Source organism: Notechis scutatus, chromosome 2 (assembly GCF_049901735.1).
Source record: "Notechis scutatus isolate UNSWTSFEM ecotype Mainland chromosome 2, rNotScu1.2, whole genome shotgun sequence".
Classification (NCBI taxonomy): Eukaryota; Metazoa; Chordata; class Lepidosauria; order Squamata; family Elapidae; genus Notechis; species Notechis scutatus.
The window spans coordinates 21,183,101-21,201,907 of NC_142010.1; the positions used below are offsets into that span (position 1 = coordinate 21,183,101).

General features: G+C 43.7%; 2 protein-coding genes and 1 pseudogene across 3 annotated transcripts in view; all 3 read right to left on the reverse strand.

The window, feature by feature from the left end:
- LOC148131901 (uncharacterized) overlaps positions 1-9,129 on the reverse strand; it is a 69,735-nt gene extending 60,606 nt beyond the window's left edge. Inside the window, exons 1-2 of the mRNA XM_087953626.1 lie at positions 8,361-9,129; positions 8,002-8,116 (exon numbers count right to left, since the gene is read on the reverse strand). Coding sequence (XP_087809752.1) covers positions 8,002-8,116; positions 8,361-8,774 — 529 coding nt within the window. The 5' untranslated portion in view covers positions 8,775-9,129. The remainder of the gene's footprint in view (positions 1-8,001; positions 8,117-8,360) is intronic.
- LOC148131902 (uncharacterized) lies at positions 1,435-3,124 on the reverse strand (annotated as a pseudogene).
- An 809-nt stretch (positions 9,130-9,938) lies between the features above and the next one.
- Positions 9,939-18,807, reverse strand: part of LOC113431503 (uncharacterized) — a 26,077-nt gene continuing 17,208 nt past the window's right edge. Inside the window, exons 1-3 of one of the 2 annotated variants that reach the window (XM_087953665.1) lie at positions 17,389-17,476; positions 16,366-16,495; positions 9,939-14,410 (exon numbers count right to left, since the gene is read on the reverse strand). In XM_087953665.1, coding sequence (XP_087809791.1) covers positions 12,654-14,410; positions 16,366-16,495; positions 17,389-17,445 — 1,944 coding nt within the window. In that variant the 5' untranslated portion in view covers positions 17,446-17,476 and the 3' untranslated portion in view covers positions 9,939-12,653. Of the gene's footprint in view, positions 14,411-16,365; positions 16,496-17,388; positions 17,477-18,807 lie in introns of those variants that run through there. The other variant, XM_087953666.1, reaches the window with a different exon arrangement.

An 18,807-nucleotide genomic window follows, 5' to 3' on the forward strand; every position in this document is an offset into this window, starting at 1 on the left:
GTGAAGGCAAACAAAATTCTGAGAGGCATCACCAGATGTATCACCATCAGCAAAAAGGAGGTCCTATCCCTCTACATAGGGCTTTAGTAAGATACCATTTGGAATACTGTGTCCAGTTCTGGAGACCTCACATAAAAAAAGATATTGATAAGATTGTGCGAGTCCAGAGATGGGCAACACGAGGGAAGGCAAAGAAAGATCACCACAAAATTAGGACAAAGAGCCTATGAGTTGCATTTTCTAATTCAGCATCAGTATAACCCCATTCTCCTTATGGTTTCCCTTCTCAGTTATTATTTGTATTACATAATGTGAAGTAGGATGGTAAGGCAGACTGTGACAATAGTAAGCAAAGGAATAAAAATTTGATAACAGGATAAGAGATAATCAGAGTTGGAAGGGACCTTGTAGGTCATCTAGTCCAACCCCCGCCCAAGCGGGAGAAGCTATACCATTTCTGACAAATGAACTGAAACAATATTAAGGGATTTAGGACTAATTGCATTTCTGCCTGCAACTCTGCTCTAGTCTAGTGGATATACTCATCAGAGGGAGTTACTTGAAATGATTAGGGAATCTGCACCACTTAAATATTGGCATCCACAGATCACTTTCAGGCCAAATGATAACCTTAATTTCCACTGATACTCATCTTTGTTTTAAGACCTACTTACCAAAAAAAGCACAAGATTGGTTGGAGGATTCACCAACAACAGCCAAACCTCCCACAACTGACCCCAACCCATTAGGTTCAAAACCTCTGTTGATCACAGAAAAAAAAATTGCAAGATCTATTTCACAGACAAAAGCCAGGAAAAGCAGTCGGCTGAGACAAGATAACTTCCTCTCGCTTAAAGGTTTGTGCTGACCAATTGGCCACAATCTTCACACGAATCCTCAATAAATCACTAGAGATGTGCTATGTTCCTTCTTGTTTCAAATGCTCTACTATCATCGCAGTGCTGAAGAAACCTTCCATCAAGGAACTGAATGACTACAGACCAGTTGCTCTAACATCTGTAGTTATGAAAACCTTTGAAAGGCTAGTGCTGTCCTTCAGAGGGTGGTAAAATGAGGACCCAGATTGCTGGGGACCATATGCTGACTTTGTAAACTGTAAAGCATTGTGGAGTGCAATATAAGTCTAAGTGGAATTGCTATTGCTGCATAGTTTCTCCCGAGTGTGGATTCTTTTATGAGAAGTAAGTCTACCATTCTGAGCAAAGCTCTTCCCACACTCCATGCATTTATATGGCTTATCCAGTGTGTGGATCCTTTTGTGGGTAGTAAGTCCACTTTTGAGCAAAGGTCTTCCCACACTCCATGCATTTATATGGCTTCTCTCCCTGTGGATCTTGTTATGGCAAGTAAGTCCACTGCTCTGAGCAAAGACTTTCCACAATTCATGCATTAATGGCTTTTCTCCTGTGTGGATCATCTTATGGCAATTAAGATGATATCTTTGAGCAAAGGTCTTCCACACTCCATGCATTTATATGGCTTCGTGTGGTCATCTTATGGAATTGTGGGCAATTTGAGCAAAGGTCTTTCCACACTCCATGCATTTGTTATGGCTTCTAAGACCATACTTTCACTGAGCAAATGACTTTCCACAATTCATGCTTCCATTTATATGGTTTTTCCCCTGTGTGGCTCATCTTATGGCAATTAAGCAAGTTCTTCCACACTCATGCAGGTCTTTCCACACTCCATGCATTTACTACTGTAACAAGTCTTTCCACACTTGCTTGGCTTCTCCCCTGTGTGGATCCTTTTGTGGACAGTAAGTCCACTACTGGAAGTAAAGTCTTTCCACACTCCATGCATTTATATGGCTTCTCCCCTGTGTGGATCTTGTGGTGCAACTAAGTCACTGCTCTGAGCAAAGGTCTTTCCACACTCCATGCATTTATACGGCTTCTCCCCTGGTGGATCATCTTTGGGAATTAAGATGGGCAATTTGAGCAAAGGTCTTTCCACACTCCATGCATTTATATGGCTTCTCCCCTGTGTGGATCATTTTGTGAGATCATGTAAACTTCCCTGCTGCTGTAGCAAAGGTCTTTCCACACTCCTTTGCATTGATATGGCTTCTCCCCTGTGTGGATCCTTTTGTGGATAGTAAGTCCCCTGATGTAAACAAAGGTCTTTCCACACTCCTTTGCATTGATATGGCTTCTCCCCTGTGTGGATCATCTTATGGTGAATAAGATGGCCTCTTTGAGCAAAGGTCTTTCCACACTCCATGCATTGATATGGCTTCTCCCCTGTATGGATCCTTTGTGGACAGTAAGTCCACTACTGGAAGTAAAGTTCTTTCCACACTCCATGCATTTATATGGCTTCTCCCCTGTGTGGATCATCTTATGGCGAATAAGATGGCCACTTTGAACAAAGGTCTTTCCACACTCCATGCATTTATATGGTTTCTCTCCTGAGTGGATCCTTTTATGGGAAATAAGATTACTACCTCTTCTGAACCTCTTACCACACTCTCTGCATTTGTAGAGCTTCTCCCCAGTGTGAATCCTTTCATGGGAAGGAAGTTGCCTGCTTGTTCTAAAACATGTTCCACTTTCCAAACATTTATAAGGCTTCTCTTTTGTGTCAATCACTTTTTGAGGTATAAGGAACTGATTTCCAAGAGAAGGAATGAATGTCTCATTGTAATTTTGTCCATTTTGTCTTCTTGTAGTATCTTCTCCTTTGTTTTGGCTTAAATAGTGTTCATTTACATGTAGTTTAACTTTGATTGGCTTCACACTTTTCCCAGTATTTTTTTCCTTATTTTCTCTTGCTGGGCAAGAAAGTCTTGCATCTGAGCATCAGTGGAACATGAGGTTTCCTGATTCCAATTATTTGACTGGTTTCTCTCATGTCTTATGAATTCTGTTCGAATTCCAAACTTCTCCATTCCTTCTTTAGCATTGATCACTTGGGACAGTTCACAGGAATCTTGACTCTCCTGCCCATTGTTACCTTCAAAACAAAAGAGAAATTATAATGATAACAAGTTTAGAGAAAAAGGACAAACTGTATAATGTCAAGTGAATTTCCTTTTGAATTTTTCCGAAATTCCATTATATTGAACATTTGCATGCTTACAGTGGTGTGATATAGACATGGTGATTTCTATTTTCATGAGCCATCCAAGCTTTGAAAATATCTAGAAAACATATCTTTACAATTATCTATATACATGCATATTTCACTCAACGTCTCTTTTGAGTTAAGAAAAAATTAGGGGAAACATCCAAGGAAGAATTAGGAGAAACTTAAGATTTATTGGGGTGGGTTAATTTCAGCAGAGACCTGTGAGAACTGAAACCATTTTGAAAGAAGCTCCTTCTTCCCTGATGCACGTTGGAGCAGCTGCTACACGACAACTCTCGAGGAGGCAGGACCCCGGCTCGGCCTGTTCCTTGATCCCAGCGATGAGACTTTGGCTTGCAAACACTCTTCGCATGGAGACTGTAAAGGTTGGGAGGTTTCAAGAGTGGCTATTTCGCTGCCCAAAGTTTTTTTGCAAAGGGATTTTTGCCAGATCTGGTACAGGCTTCTGTGCGCACAGAACGGTGGCCTAAACTATTTTAGCGTGAGATGACACGGGACCAGTAGTGCAAGATCTCAGGCTACTAGTCTCACATGGTCTGGCACCGCAGTATTTCAGGTGTCAACTCATAAAATATTTCTCTGCTCTTTTAGAGTTGCCAGCAGAAAAGGAGGGGGGAGTAGTGTAGCAGCTTACAAAACCGAAACTTCATTCAAGAAATGTTTTCATAGATAGTTTCCAGGTGACCAAAGTTTCTGCCCCACAAAATTCTAACTGGAGAGAATGATTGGTGATTTTTGGCTATGGATGTGCCCCATTGGAGAATATGAATTATGATACACCCAGGGGGTGGGGGAAATCCAGGGTCAAGGGTGACAATGAATGGCATTGCAGCACCGGCATGTCTACTCCTAATAAATCTTTTTTAAGCTTTTAAAATCTGGCTAGGGACTCATGATTTTAATGGGGGTAACTACCGGAACCCTGACAGCAGGCCTGTGTTCTTTTAAGAACTGAGGACTGCACAAGATCTAGGCCAAATGTCTTTGAAAACAAAGGGGCTTTCCCTTTGTTTGCAAAGCATTTTGCCCTGGGTCCTGTGCAGGCCTTGGTTAACAGTGAACGGAGGACTAAAGTACTGTAGTGCGAGATCATGTGTGATCTTTTGTGTAAGATTTCCACTACTAATCTTGCCTATCTCTCACTACATTAGTCCTTTCTGCAAATGCACCAAAGCAGGGAAAAAACTGATGGCTCGATATATCGTCGCAACATAAATCCCAGCAGACTAGGGTGGGGTTAAAGGTAAGGCGATTGTTGTTGCAGCGCCTCTGTTGTTATTTGTAAGTGTGAATGGCAGCCGTGGTGCTACAGCGTTAGTAATTTCAGGACTGAGTCTTAAGTACTTGGGAAAGGGCTAGGTCATAACTTGATATGGTCACTTAGTGAACTGTCATAATTTGGGGATCACCTGTACCCTAGGATGCTCTGAGTCACACTGCATGAGGCCTTTGTCCTTGAATTGGATTGGGAGAAGGCTCTTCCATGGCCTGAGCGTGAAAGTTCTGTTCTCACACAAGTTGGGGAGGTTTCAGAGGACAAATGACAACACATTCTTCTCACACGACCTCCAGAGGACACACAAAAGCACACCTCATTCTTTTCAGCCTCCACAGATAAGTTCAAGTAGAAATGGAAAAATCCAGATAAGAAATGGCCCAAAAGTATCTAAGCATTGACTCTTTCCTTCCTTGGAGTACCAGAAGGCTGGATACTTTCCTTTTCCCTTCTAGGAGGTTATATCTGATTAGTGATTTTTTAAAATAAAAAGTAACTATAATCTGTCTTCTTGAACTCTCTGATTTAGGACAAGAAAACTCTTACCCAGAGAGGCCACGTTCCTATGGTTTTCAAGCATGACTTCCGAATGCAGCACTTTTTGGTCAGGATCCAGCCGAGACCATTCCTCCTCAGAGAAATACACAGCTACTTCCTCAAAGGACACCAGACTCTCCTGAACATGGAAAAAAGAACAAAACAGGAGGATTTGCAAGATCTGTTCAACTTCATCAATGATTTAGACAAGGGGATAGAAGGGGAACTCATCAAATTAGCAAACAAGACCAAATGGACAGGCATACCAACATTCCACAAGATAGGCTTGAGATATAGAAGGATCGACAGATTGGCACCTTCTAACAAAATGAAATTCAATGGTGAGAAATGTAACGTGCTACATTTAGGAAATAGGGAACCAGGATGATGAGGGGACTGGTGGCTAAAACATAAATGAACGGTTGCAGGAACTGGGCATGGCTAGTCTACTGAAGAGAAGGGCCAGGGGAGACAGGATAGCAGTGTTCCAACATTTGAGGGGCTGCCACAGAGAGGAGGGGGTGAAGCTATTTTCCAAAGCACCTGAAGGCCAGGCAAGGAATAATGGAGAAATTTTCTGACAGTGAAAGCAATCAACCAATGGAACAGAAGTTTCCCTCAGAAGTTGTGGGAGGTTCATCATTGGGAGCTTTTAAGAGACCAGTCTGCCAACTGTCAGAAATGGTGTAGGGGGTTGGATTAGATGACCTATAAGTCCCTTCCAACTCTGTTAATCTGTACCTTATGAGATTGATGATTTATAAAAAGAATGGGGGGATGTAGAAGTTGCTGCCACTGTGATACGTTTAATCCTAATTCTTGAAGGACTTTAAAAGAAGTGTTTCTTGTAAACGCAAAGTTAGAGGAGTACCTTGCAGAACAAGATAACTAGAGGAAGCTATGTTGACTGATAGCAACTTCAACCTGCTATTCTGCTGTCCATGTTGTGGGAGGACGCAAAAATAATCCAGTCCAAACACCCACTTCACTTTCTGAAGGGAGAAAGCAAATCTGATAACTTTTCCCTTTCTTACTTGATTTGCAGGTCCAACCGTTGTTTGATCACTGTCATAAAAACCAGACCGTTTCATTCTTTGTTTCTCTGTAAGGAATAAATAATTTCAAAATAAATAATTAACAAAATGTTTATTTATTTTAGACAATTTATATGCTGCCGATTTGCATGGCGACTCAAGGCAGCTTACAAAATATCAAACCCATATTAAAACAATAAAACTAATAAAGGGAGAACTATATATTAAAATAATAAAATCACCTCCAAGCACCACCACCCATCCTGGCGACAGCTCTGGGTTCCCCGGGCCAGCTGGCAGAACCAAATATTGAGCGCCTTCCGAAAGTGTGCTAAAATTGGGGCCATTCTAATCTCGAGGGATGATGTTCCAGAGAGAGGGAGCCACCATGGAGAAGGCCCTTTTTCTGGGTCTTACCAGGTGTTTCTCCCTAGAGGATGGGACATGCAACATTCCCTGCCTCCCCACTCTGGTGAGTCGGGCAGATGTAACCGGTAAGAGACAATCCCTCAGATAACCTTGTCTCTAGTCATGAAGGGCTTTAAAGGTGAAAACCAGCACCTTGTATTGCATCTGGAAATTGGCAGCCAATGCAGCTCCTGCAGGAGAGATGATACATGTGCAAACCAGGGTCTGCACAAAACCATGCAGTTTGCTGTGTTTTCCACCAACTGGCACTATCGGATGCTCTTCAAGGGTAACTCCATGTAGAGCATATTGCAATAGTCAAGAAGGGAAGTGACTAGGGCATGAGTGACCGTAAGGATGGTCAGTTCAACCTGTAGTTGCGCAAAGGCCCTCCTGGCCACGACCTCTTCTAGCAGGAGTCGTGAGTCCAGGACAACCCCCAGTTTACACACAGGATCTGTTTGGGATAGTGCCATCCCATCCAAGACCAGAAGTGACCATTCTCCCTTGGCCAACGAACCCCAAACCCAGAGCCACTTGGTTTTGCCAGGGTTTAGTTTGAACCTGTTGCTCCCCATCCAGCCCCTAACAGCCTCCAGGTACTGCGAGAGAGAGGACATAGCATCACTTAACCCACCATTGGCCAAGACAGACAGCTGAGTATCATCAGGTCACCCAGCGGCTTCATATAAATGTTGAACAGGAGTGGAGAGAGTATTGAGCCCTGCAAAAACCCGCAAAGCAGTGGACGAGTGCTGTATCTCTCCCCTCCTATCAACACTGACTGAGAGCAGCTGCAGAGGAAGGAAGTTAGCCAGGATAGCACAAGGCCTCCCATTCCCATCCCCCAAAGATGCCCCTGGAGAATACAATGGTCGATGGTATCAAAAGCAGCCGAGAGGTCAAGTAGACCAAGGATGGATGCGCTACCCCAGAGATCATCCAAAGTCGCAACCAATGCAGTTTCTGTCCCAAATCCAGGCCTGAATCCTGACTGGTAGGGATCTAGATAATCCATCATCATCCAGAAACCTCTAGACCTGCCGCGTAACCACCTTCTCCAAAAAGGGAAGATTGCAGAGAGGTCGGAAATGATCTGACAGAGTGGAATCCAGCAATGGCTTCTAAAGAAGAAGGCAGACTACAGCCTTTTTAAAAGTGCTGGGTGACTATCCCCTCCTGTAGGGAAGCATCAATCACCGCCAGAGTACACCTACTTGTCACCTCCCGGGAAGCTTTCACAAGCCAGGAGGGACATGGCTCTAAAACATGGGTGTTTGCACACATACTCCCTAGGATCCTGTCCACTTCCTCAGGAGCAACAGGGTCAAACCGTTCCCAGATAACATAGCAAGAACCTGCCTCAAGGGCCTCCACCAGACCAGCAACCATGCTGGCATCTAACTGGGAATGAAGTCGCATGATTTTGTCTTCCAAAAACCTACAAATTCCTCAGCATGCCCCTTCAGGTGCAGCTCAGCCTCCTCCTTCCCCAGGAGGCGGCGGCTCACCCTAAAGAGGGTCACTGGGTGATTATCTACAGATGCAATTAGTGTGGAGAAGTATAAATAGGAGGAGGTATTGTATAGACGAAAAGAGAGCGAAGGGGGTAATCGGAAGATGTTCAATTACCTCCTGAGGTGCCCCGATTTTGATCTTTCCAAGGGATCCTCCTGAAAAATAATTCCTGAGGCGGATTTGATGGTTTCTTCTTTTCCTCAGGATCTGTGATCTCCACAGTGCAGCACTTCAAATTGGAGGAAGGAAAAAAAGAAGAATTAATGTACATCACGCAATGTAAAGTGGATTCCTACATTCGGAACAAAACCTCAAAGCCCCCAATATCCATCCGTGTGGTTGACTGAGAAAACCATGGAGCAATGTCCTATAAGAATTGGTGGGACTTCGCCACATATTATGAACGTCAGAGAAGTTTGGGAAGAAGGGGTGAAGTATTCAAACACATTCTCTATTCTCTTTTGAGCTCTCACCTGCAACTCGACCTGCTCCTTGTTTTCCTCCACCTGGCTCAGGAGGAAGCCTTCCACCAGGGCCACCGCCTGGGAGCTGGTCTCTGCTCCATACTCCCGCACCCAGCTCTCCATCTCTGGAGGAAGAAGAGCCAGGAACTGCTCCAGAACAACCAGGTCTAGCATCTGGGCTTTGGTGTGCTTTTCTGGTCTCAGCCATCGCCTACATAAGTCATGGAGTTGGCTGCAAAGTCCTCGAGGACCCTCAGCCTCCTGGCATTGGATGAACTTCCAGGGCTGGACTTCTGAAGGGAGGATGGTTTCGTCCTCCAGGATCTTCTGACCAGGTCTTGTCCAGGTCTCCCCACCCTTCCCAGGCTGAAGAGCGGAAGGGCCTTTTCCGCTTCCCTCCTTTGCAAAAGGTTGTGTCTCCATCCTTTCTCTCTCCTGCAGAGCAACTCAAATGGGTCCAAGGACTCTGTTGGATCTCCAGATGCCTTTTCCTTCACAGGACCATTTCTGGGACTGCACAATGGATCGCTGCAAGTTATTCTGATCTTTTTCCCCCCCAAGGGAAAATTTTGGCTTGCAAAGATTTCAAATGGCTTCGAGTTGTTGTACCAGAGATGTAAATAAAAACCAACAGCAAAAATGAGAAAGTGGAATTCAACCACTGAACCACCTTCAGCCAACCTGCCCGGAGCCTCAAGCGGCTAATTCCAACGCAGGTCCGGGAAGGAGGCAGTTGGAGAGGCCGCCACGCTTCTTTGCCCGGGAACCGCCCCCCTCACCCGGAACACGTCGGGATCTCACCCCCGAAAAACTCTACAGCAGCATCTCGCCGCCTGCGGAGCCCCAGGGGTTAAGGAGAAGGAGTGCGGCGTCCTAGAGCGGCAAGCGTTTGTGATGTCACTTCTTTCCCGGCCTCCCCCTCACCCAACACAGCTAGCTGTGAGGTTCGCCTTCCAGTGGACCAATGGCTGAAGCACCGGAAGTTCCCTTCCTTTGGCGGAGGGGCCCCCCGCTGGATGTGCCGCAAAGTGCCAGGATTGTAGAACGGGCGGGGAAGAGGAGCGCGTCTGAGGGGAAGGGAGAGGGCGGGGAAGGCGGGCTTGAGAGCAGGAGGAAAGCCCCCTCTCAATGGTTCACTGTCAAAGGCTTCGAGGTCTCCAAAGGTGGCTCTTTCTCCGTCTTCCACTCCTTTCTGTCCAGGAACCGTCTGTGGAGATGGAGAAAAATCTCTCTGGGGGATTTGAACTCGCTTCTCAAGAACCGCCGCCATGAAGGCTCCTCTGAGGTTGTGGGAGGCCTCAAAAGGGGCCAAATGTTGTCAGAAACAGCCGGGCGGTCAGAAGATGAGGACCAGGAGCCTCTGTTGGAAACCTAGCTTGTGTCATGCGGTTTTTGGGAACAAGGAATAGAATAGAATAGAATAGAATACTTTATTGGCCACGTGTGATTGGACACACAAGGAATTTGTCTTGATGTAAATACTCTCAGGATACATAAAGAAAAGGTACATTAATCAAGAATCCTGATAGTCATAGGGTACAATTGGACACAGACAGGAAAGTCACAATCAGGAAAATGATTTTAATCATTTATTTATTTCATTTTTTAATTCAATACATGCAGCTGCCCTTCTCAAATTGTGAAGTTCAGCCTCTCAGCGAAGGGGGAGCAGAAAAGGCAGAGACCCCCTCCAGCCTTTTTGGATGAAAGAAAAGGAAGATGCTGAAAAAGGAATATAAAGCTAAAACCTGATGAGGAAAAACCATTTTTACAGAGGGATTGATTAAGAAATTCAGCTCAAGAAATGTGACTAGGAAGCTTAAGCCCCTTGGAGAATTTAAGGCAAGGATATATCATTAGACCATATATGAAAAGAGGAAAAATAAAATGAAAAAGCAAAAACAAGAAAAGCCCAAGGCTCCATTGCTATAAGAACATTCGACCAGATTTGGAGTCGACAATGACACACAGAGGTTAGCTACAGGGAGCAAAAGAATGGAAAAGTGGTTAAAAATCCATTTTAAGAAATGGAGGTAACATCTGGTTTTTCTTTCTGTATCTTTCTTTTTTCTCCAGTTGGACACAAAATATTTAATAAGGATATTTGAAAAAACAGCTTCAACTGAGCAGCAGCTGAAATATTCCCCCCTCCCCTCTCCAAGGCCATCCAAACGCTTTAGTGGGTTAGCAATTTTTAATGCAACAAAGAATTTTATGCATGTTTAACAAGTAACTACATGACTGATACTTAATTTTAAGTTACCTTAATGTTACGACACACCATAAAAAGACAAAAATGTGGCCCTAATGCTTGAAAAATATCTTTCGCCCATGCATTTGTTTCAGCTTCTGCTCATTCTGGGCCCTTGTCTGAAAGACAAATTGTTCACCCTGAAGCTTTTTCCACAAATACTACATTGATATCTGTCACTATTCCATGACATAAGAGGTTTTTGACCGAAAAAGGTTCTTCCTCCATTCATCCTGGTAGACTCAGATCATAATTTGACACAGTGGACACAAGTTGGACTGAAGGATCCTTGGTGCCATCTGAGGTTGTTGGTTGGTGCTCTGATGATGCACTGATCAGGTTCCCTAGTTTGGCTAATGAAATGTCTGCATTTCACAAGCTCAGAGAACACCAAGAACCCTTTATTTCAACTGGGTACGACACATATTTTCCTTTATTGATTATTTTTGGTATCCTGACATCCCAGAGAAAGTTCCCATTCACATTTCTGCGTGTTTCATCAGGAAGGACAGAAGTAATTTTTTGAAGTAGTTCTTAAAGTAATATTATTTTCATCCCCATTGATTTCCAAACAGTTTCCTTCTTGATCGATCCTTTGCAATGTTAGCATACTGGAGTGGTTTTCATTCTGAAACCCTGGAGTATGCCTAACTTGGGAGGGAAGGAGGAAGGAAGTCAGAACCATCATTCATTGCCATTGTAACTTTGAATGGTTACTTGATAAATTATTGTAAACCAGAGACTTCCTGGGTTGGCCAATAGGCTGCCTACCTATGGGAACTTAATATATACCCACATTTCCCTACCACTCTTTCTCTTCCCTTTTTTTACACGACTATGTGAAAGTAGTTGCCATGGCACTGAAACAATGATAACTGCAAAATAAGTAAACATTGTGGCCAGGTAAATGTGAAGGCAAACAAAATTCTGAGAGGCATCACCAGATGTATCACCATCAGCAAAAAGGAGGTCCTATCCCTCTACATAGGGCTTTAGTGAGATACCATTTGGAATACTGTGTCCAGTTCTGGAGACCTCACATAAAAAAGAAATTGATAAGATTGTGTGAGTCCAGAGATGGGCAACACAAGGGAAGGCAGAGGAAGATCACCACAAAATTAGGACAAAGCCTATGAGTTGCATTTTCTAATTCAGCATCACTAACCCCATTCTCCTTATGGTTTTCCTTCTCAGTTATTACTTGTATTACATAATGTGAAGCAGGATGGAAAGGCAGACTGTGACAATAGTAAGCAAAGGAATAAAAATTTGATAACAGGATAACAGATAATCAGAGTTGGAAGGGACCTTGTAGGTCATCTAGTCCAACCCCCCGCCCAAGCGGGAGAAGCTACACCATTTCTGACAAATGAACTGAAACAATAGTAACGGATTAAGGACTAATTGCATTTCTGCCTGCAACTCTGCTCTAGTCTAGTGGATATACTCATCAGAGGGAGTTACTTGAAATGATTAGGGAATCAGCACCACTTAAATATTGGCGTCCACAGATCACTTTCAGGCCAAATAATAACCTTAATCTCCACTGATACCCATCTTTGTTTTAAAACCTCTTACTTAACAAAAAAAGCACTAGATAGGCTGGAGGATTCACCAACAACAGCCAAACCTCCCACAACTGACCCCAACCCATTAGGTTCAAAACCTCTGTTGATCACAGAAAAAAAATTGGAAGATCTATTTCACAGAGAAAAGCCAGGAAAAGCAGTAGGCTGAGACAAGATAACTCCCTCTCGCTTAAAAGTTTCTGCTCACTAATTAGCCACGATCTTCACCCGAATCTGCAATAAATCACTAGAGATGTGCTATGTTCCTTCTTGTTTCAAATGTTCTACTATCATCCCAGTGCTGAAGAAACCTTCCATCAAGGAACTGAATGACTACAGACCAGTTGCTCTAATATCTGTAGTTATGAAAACCTTTGAAAGGCTAGTGCTGTCCTTCAGAGGGTGGTAAAATGAGGACCCAGATTGCTGGGGACCATATGCTGACTTTGTAAACTGTAAAGCATTGTGGAGTGCAATATAAGTCTAAGTGGAATTGCTATTGCTGCATAGTTTCTCCCGAGTGTGGATTCTTTTATGAGAAGTCAGTCTACCATTCTGAGCAAAGCTCTTCCCACACTCCATGCATTTATATGGCTTATCCAGTGTGTGGATCCTTTTGTGGGTAGTAAGTCCACTGCTTTGAGCAAAGGTCTTTCCACACTCCATGCATTTATGTGGCTTCTCCCCCATGTGGATCTTGTTGTGGCAATTAAGTCCACTGCTCTGAGCAAAGCTCTTTCCACACTCTATGCATGTAAATGGCTTTTCTCCTGTGTGGATCATCTTATGGGAAATAAGAGTACAATTTTGAGCAAACGTCTTCCCGCACTCCATGCATTTATATGGCTTCTCGCCTGTGTGGATTTTGTTATGGCAAGTAAGACCATACTTTCGAGCAAATGACTTTCCACAATTCATGCATTTATATGGTTTTTCCCCTGTGTGGCTCATCTTATGGCAATTAAGATGATATCTTCGAGCAAAGGTCTTTCCACACTCCATGCATTTATACGGCTTCTCCCCTGTGTGGATCCTTTTGTGGACAGTAAGTCCACTACTGGAAGTAAAGTTCTTTCCACACTCCATGCATTTATATGGCTTCTCCCCCATGTGGATCTTGTGGTGCCAACTAAGTCTACTGCTCTGAGCAAAGGTCTTTCCACACTCCATGCATTTATACGGCTTCTCCCCTGTATGGATCATCTTATGGGAATTAAGATGGGCAATTTGAGCAAAGGTCTTTCCACACTCCATGCATTGATATGGCTTCTCCCCTGTGTGGATCATTTTGTGGATAGTAAATCCACTGCTGTAAGCAAAGGTCTTTCCACACTCTTTGCATTGATACGGCTTCTCCCCTGTGTGGATCCTTTTGTGGATAGTAAGTCCCCTGATGTAAACAAAGGTCTTTCCACACTCTTTGCATTGATACGGCTTCTCCCCTGTGTGGATCATCTTATGGTGAATAAGATGGCCTCTTTGAGCAAAGGTCTTTCCACACCCCATGCATTGATATGGCTTCTCCCCTGTATGGATCCTTTTGTGGACAGTAAGTCCACTACTGGAAGTAAAGTTCTTTCCACACTCCATGCATTTATATGGCTTCTCCCCTGTGTGGATCATCTTATGGCGAATAAGATGGCCACTTTGAACAAAGGTCTTTCCACACTCCATGCATTTATATGGTTTCTCTCCTGAGTGGATCCTTTTATGGGAAATAAGATTACTACCTCTTCTGAACCTCTTACCACACTCTCTGCATTTGTAGAGCTTCTCCCCAGTGTGAATCCTTTCATGGGAAGGAAGTTGCCTGCTTGTTCTAAAACATGTTCCACTTTCCAAACATTTATAAGGCTTCTCTTTTGTGTCAATCACTTTTTGAGGTATAAGGAACTGATTTCCAAGAGAAGGAATGAATGTCTCATTGTAATTTTGTCCATTTTGTCTTCTTGTAGTATCTTCTCCTTTGTTTTGGCTTAAATAGTGTTCATTTACATGTAGTTTAACTTTGATTGGCTTCACACTTTTCCCAGTATATTTTTTCCTTATTTTCTCTTGCTGGGCAAGAAAGTCTTGCATCGGAGCATCAGTGGAACATGAGGTTTCCTGATTCCAATTATTTGACTGGTTTCTCTCATGTCTTATGAATTCTGTTCGAATTCCAAACTTCTCCATTCCATCTTTAGCACTGATCACTTGGGACTGTTCACAGGAATCTTGACTCTCCTGCCCATTGTTACCTTCAAAGGAAAAGAGAAATTATAATGATAACAAGGTTAGAGAAAAAGGTCAAACTGTACAAAGTCAAATGAATTTCCTTTTGAATTTTTCCGAAATTCCATTATATTGAACATTTGTATGCTTACAGTGGTGTGATATAGACATGGTGATTTCTATATTCATGAGCCATCCAAGCTTTGAAAATATCTAGAAAACATATCTTTACAATTATCTATATACATGCATATTTCACTCAACGTCTCTTTTGAGTTAAGAAAAAATTAGGGGAAACATCCAAGGAAGAATTAGGAGAAACTTAAGATTTATTGGGGTGGGTTAATTTCAGCAGAGACCTGTGAGAACTGAAACCATTTTGAAAGAAGCTCCTTCTTCCCTGATGCACGTTGGAGCAGCTGCTACACGACAACTCTCGAGGAGGCAGGACCCCGGCTCGGCCTGTTCCTTGATCCCAGCGATGAGACTTTGGCTTGCAAACACTCTTCGCATGGAGACTGTAAAGGTTGGGAGATTTCAAGAGTGGCTATTTCGCTGCCCAAAGTTTTTTTGCAAAGGGATTTTTGCCAGATCTGGTACAGGCTTCTGTGCGCACAGAACGGTGGCCTAAACTATTTTAGCGTGAGATGACACGGGACCAGTAGTGCAAGATCTCAGGCTACTAGTCTCACATGGTCTGGCACCGCAGTATTTCAGGTGTCAACTCATAAAATATTTCTCTGCTCTTTTAGAGTTGCCAGCAGAAAAGGAGGGGGGAGTAGTGTAGCAGCTTACAAAACCGAAACTTCATTCAAGAAATGTTTTCATAGATAGTTTCCAGGTGACCAAAGTTTCTGCCCCACAAAATTCTAACTGGAGAGAATGATTGGTGATTTTTGGCTATGGATGTGCCCCATTGGAGAATATGAATTATGATACACCCAGGGGGTGGGGGAAATCCAGGGTCAAGGGTGACAATGAATGGCATTGCAGCACCGGCATGTCTACTCCTAATAAATCTTTTTAAGCTTTTAAAATCTGGCTAGGGACTCATGATTTTAATGGGGGTAACTACCGGAACCCTGACAGCAGGCCTGTGTTCTTTTAAGAACTGAGGACTGCACAAGATCTAGGCCAAATGTCTTTGAAAACAAAGGGGCCTTCCCTTTGTTTGCAAAGCATTTTGCCCTGGGTCCTGTGCAGGCCTTGGTTAGCAGTGAACGGAGGACTAAAGTACTGTAGTGCGAGATCATGTGTGATCTTTTGTGTAAGATTTCCACTACTAATCTTGCCTATCTCTCACTACATTAGTCCTTTCTGCAAATGCACCAAAGCAGGGGAAAAACTGATGGCTCAACATATCGTCGCAACGTAAGTCCCGGCAGACTGGGGTGGGGTTATAGATAGGGCGATTGTTGTTGTAGCGCCTCTGTTGTTATTTGTAAGTGTGAATGGCAGCCGTGGTGCTGCAGCATTCGTAATTTCAGGACTGAGTCTTAAGTACTTGGGAAAGGGCTAGGTCATAACTTGATATGGTCACTTAGTGAACTGTTGTAATTCGGGGATCACCTGTACCCTAGGATGCTCTGAGTCACACTGCATGAGGCCTTTGTCCTTGAATTGGATTGGGAGAAGGTTCTTCCATGGCCTGAGCGTGAAAGTTCTGTTCTCACACAAGTTGGGGAGGTTTCAGAGGACAAATGACAACACATTCTTCTCACACGACCTCCAGAGGACACACAAAAGCACACCTCATTCTTTTCAGCCTCCACAGATAAGTTCAAGTAGAAATGGAAAAATCCAGATAAGAAATGGCCCAAAAGTATCTAAGCATTGACTCTTTCCTTCCTTGGAGTACCAGAAGGCTGGATACTTTCCTTTTCCCTTCTAGGAGGTTATATCTGATTAGTGATTTTTAAAATAAAAAGTAACTATAATCTGTCTTCTTGAACTCTCTGATTTAGGACAAGAAAACTCTTACCCAGAGAGGCCACGTTCCTATGGTTTTCAAGCATGACTTCCGAATGCAGCACTTTTTGGTCAGGATCCAGCCGAGACCATTCCTCCTCAGAGAAATACACAGCCACTTCCTCAAAGGACACCAGACTCTCCTGAACATGGAAAAAGAAAAAACAGGAGGATTTGCAAGATCTGTTCAACTTCATCAATGATTTAAACAAGGGGATAGGAGGGGAATTCATCAAATTGCAAACAAGACCAAATGGATAGGAACACCAACACTCCACAAGATAGGCTCAGATATAGAAGGATCGACAGATTGGCACCTTCTAACAAAATGAAATTCAATGGTGAGAAATGTAATGTGCTACATTTAGGAAATAAGCAACCAGGATGATGAGGGGATTGGTGGCTAAAACATACATGAACGGTTGCAGGAACTGGGCATGGCTAGTCTACTGAATAGAAGGACCAGGAGGAAACATGATAGCAGTGTTCCAACATTTGAAAGGCTGCCACAGAGAGGGAGGGGATCAAGCGATTTTTCAAAGCACCTGAAGGCCAGGCAAGGAATAATGGAGACATTTTCTGACAGTAAAAGCAATCAACCAATGGAACAGAAGTTTCCCTCAGAAGTTGTGGGAGGTTCATCATTGGGAGCTTTTAAGAGACCAGTCTGCCAACTGTCAGAAATGGTGTAGGGGGTTGGACTAGATGACCTACAAGTCCCTTCCAACTCTGTTAAGCTGTACCTTGTGAGATTGATGACTTATAAAAAGAATGGGGGGATGTAGAAGTTGCTGCCACTGTGATACGTTTAATCCTAATTCTCGAAGGACTTTAAAAGAAGTGTTTCTTGTAAACGCAAAGTTGGAGGAGTACCTTGCAGAACAAGATAACTAGAGGAAGCTATGTTGACTGATAGCAACTTCAACCTGCTATTCTGCTGTCCATGTTGTGGGAGGACACAAAAATAATCCAGTCCAAACATCCACTTCACTTCCTGAAGGGAGAAAACAAATCTGATAACTTTTCCCTTTCTTACTTGATTTGGAGGTCCAACCGTTGTTTGATCCCTGTCATAAAAACCAGACCGTTTCATTCTTTGTTTCTCTGTAAGGAATAAATAATTTCAAAATAAATAATTAACAAAATATTTATTTATTTTAGACAATTTATATGCTGCCGATTTGCATGGCGACTCAAGGCAGCTTACAAAATATCAAACCCATATTAAAACAATAAAACTAATAAAGGGAGAACTATATATTAAAATAATAAAATCACCTCCAGCACCACCACCCATCCTGGCGACAGCTCTGGGTTCCCGGGCCAGCTGGCAGAACCAAATATTGAGCGCCTTCCGAAAGTGTGCTAAAATTGGGGCCATTCTAATCTCGAGGATGATGTTCCAGAGAGAGGGAGCCACCATGGAGAAGGCCCTTTTTCTGGGTCTCACCAGGTGTTTCTCCCTAGAGGATGGGACATGCAACATTCCCTGCCTCCCCACTCTGGTGAGTCGGGCAGATGTAACCAGTAAGAGACAGTCCCTCAGATAACCTTGTCTCTAGTCATGAAGGGCTTTAAAGGTGAAAACCAGCACCTTGTATTGCATCTGGAAATTGGCAGCCAATGCAGCTCCTGCAGGAGAGATGATACATGTGCAAACCAGGGTCTGCACAAAACCATGCAGTTTGCTGTGTTTTCCACCAACTGGCACTATCGGATGCTCTTCAAGGGTAACTCCATGTAGAGCATATTGCAATAGTCAAGAAGGGAAGTGACTAGGGCATGAGTGACCGTAAGGATGGTCAGTTCAACCTGTAGTTGCGCAAAGGCCCTCCTGGCCACGACCTCTTCTAGCAGGAGTCGTGAGTCCAGGACAACCCCCAGTTTACACACAGGATCTGTTTGGGATAGTGCCATCCCATCCAAGACCAGAAGTGACCATTCTCCCTTGGCCAACTGAACCCCAAACCCAGAGCCACTTGGTTTTGCCAGGGTTTAGTTTGAACCTGTTGCTCCCCATCCAGCCCCTAACAGCCTCCAGGTACTGCGAGAGAGAGGACATAGCATCACTTAACCCACCATTGGCCAAGACAGACAGCTGAGTATCATCAGGTCACCCAGCGGCTTCATATAAATGTTGAACAGGAGTGGAGAGAGTATTGAGCCCTGCAAAAACCCCAAAGCAGTGGACGAGTGCTGTATCTCTCCCTCCTATCAACACTGACTGAAAGCAGCTGCAGAGGAAGCAAGTTAGTCAGGGTAGCACAAGGCCTCCCATCCCCAAAAGATGCCCCTGGAGAATACAATGGTCGATGGTATCAAAAGCAGCCGAGAGGTCAAGTAGACCAAGGATGGATGCGCTACCCCAGAGATCATCCAAAGTCGCAACCAATGCAGTTTCTGTCCCAAATCCAGGCCTGAATCCTGACTGGTAGGGATCTAGATAATCCATCAT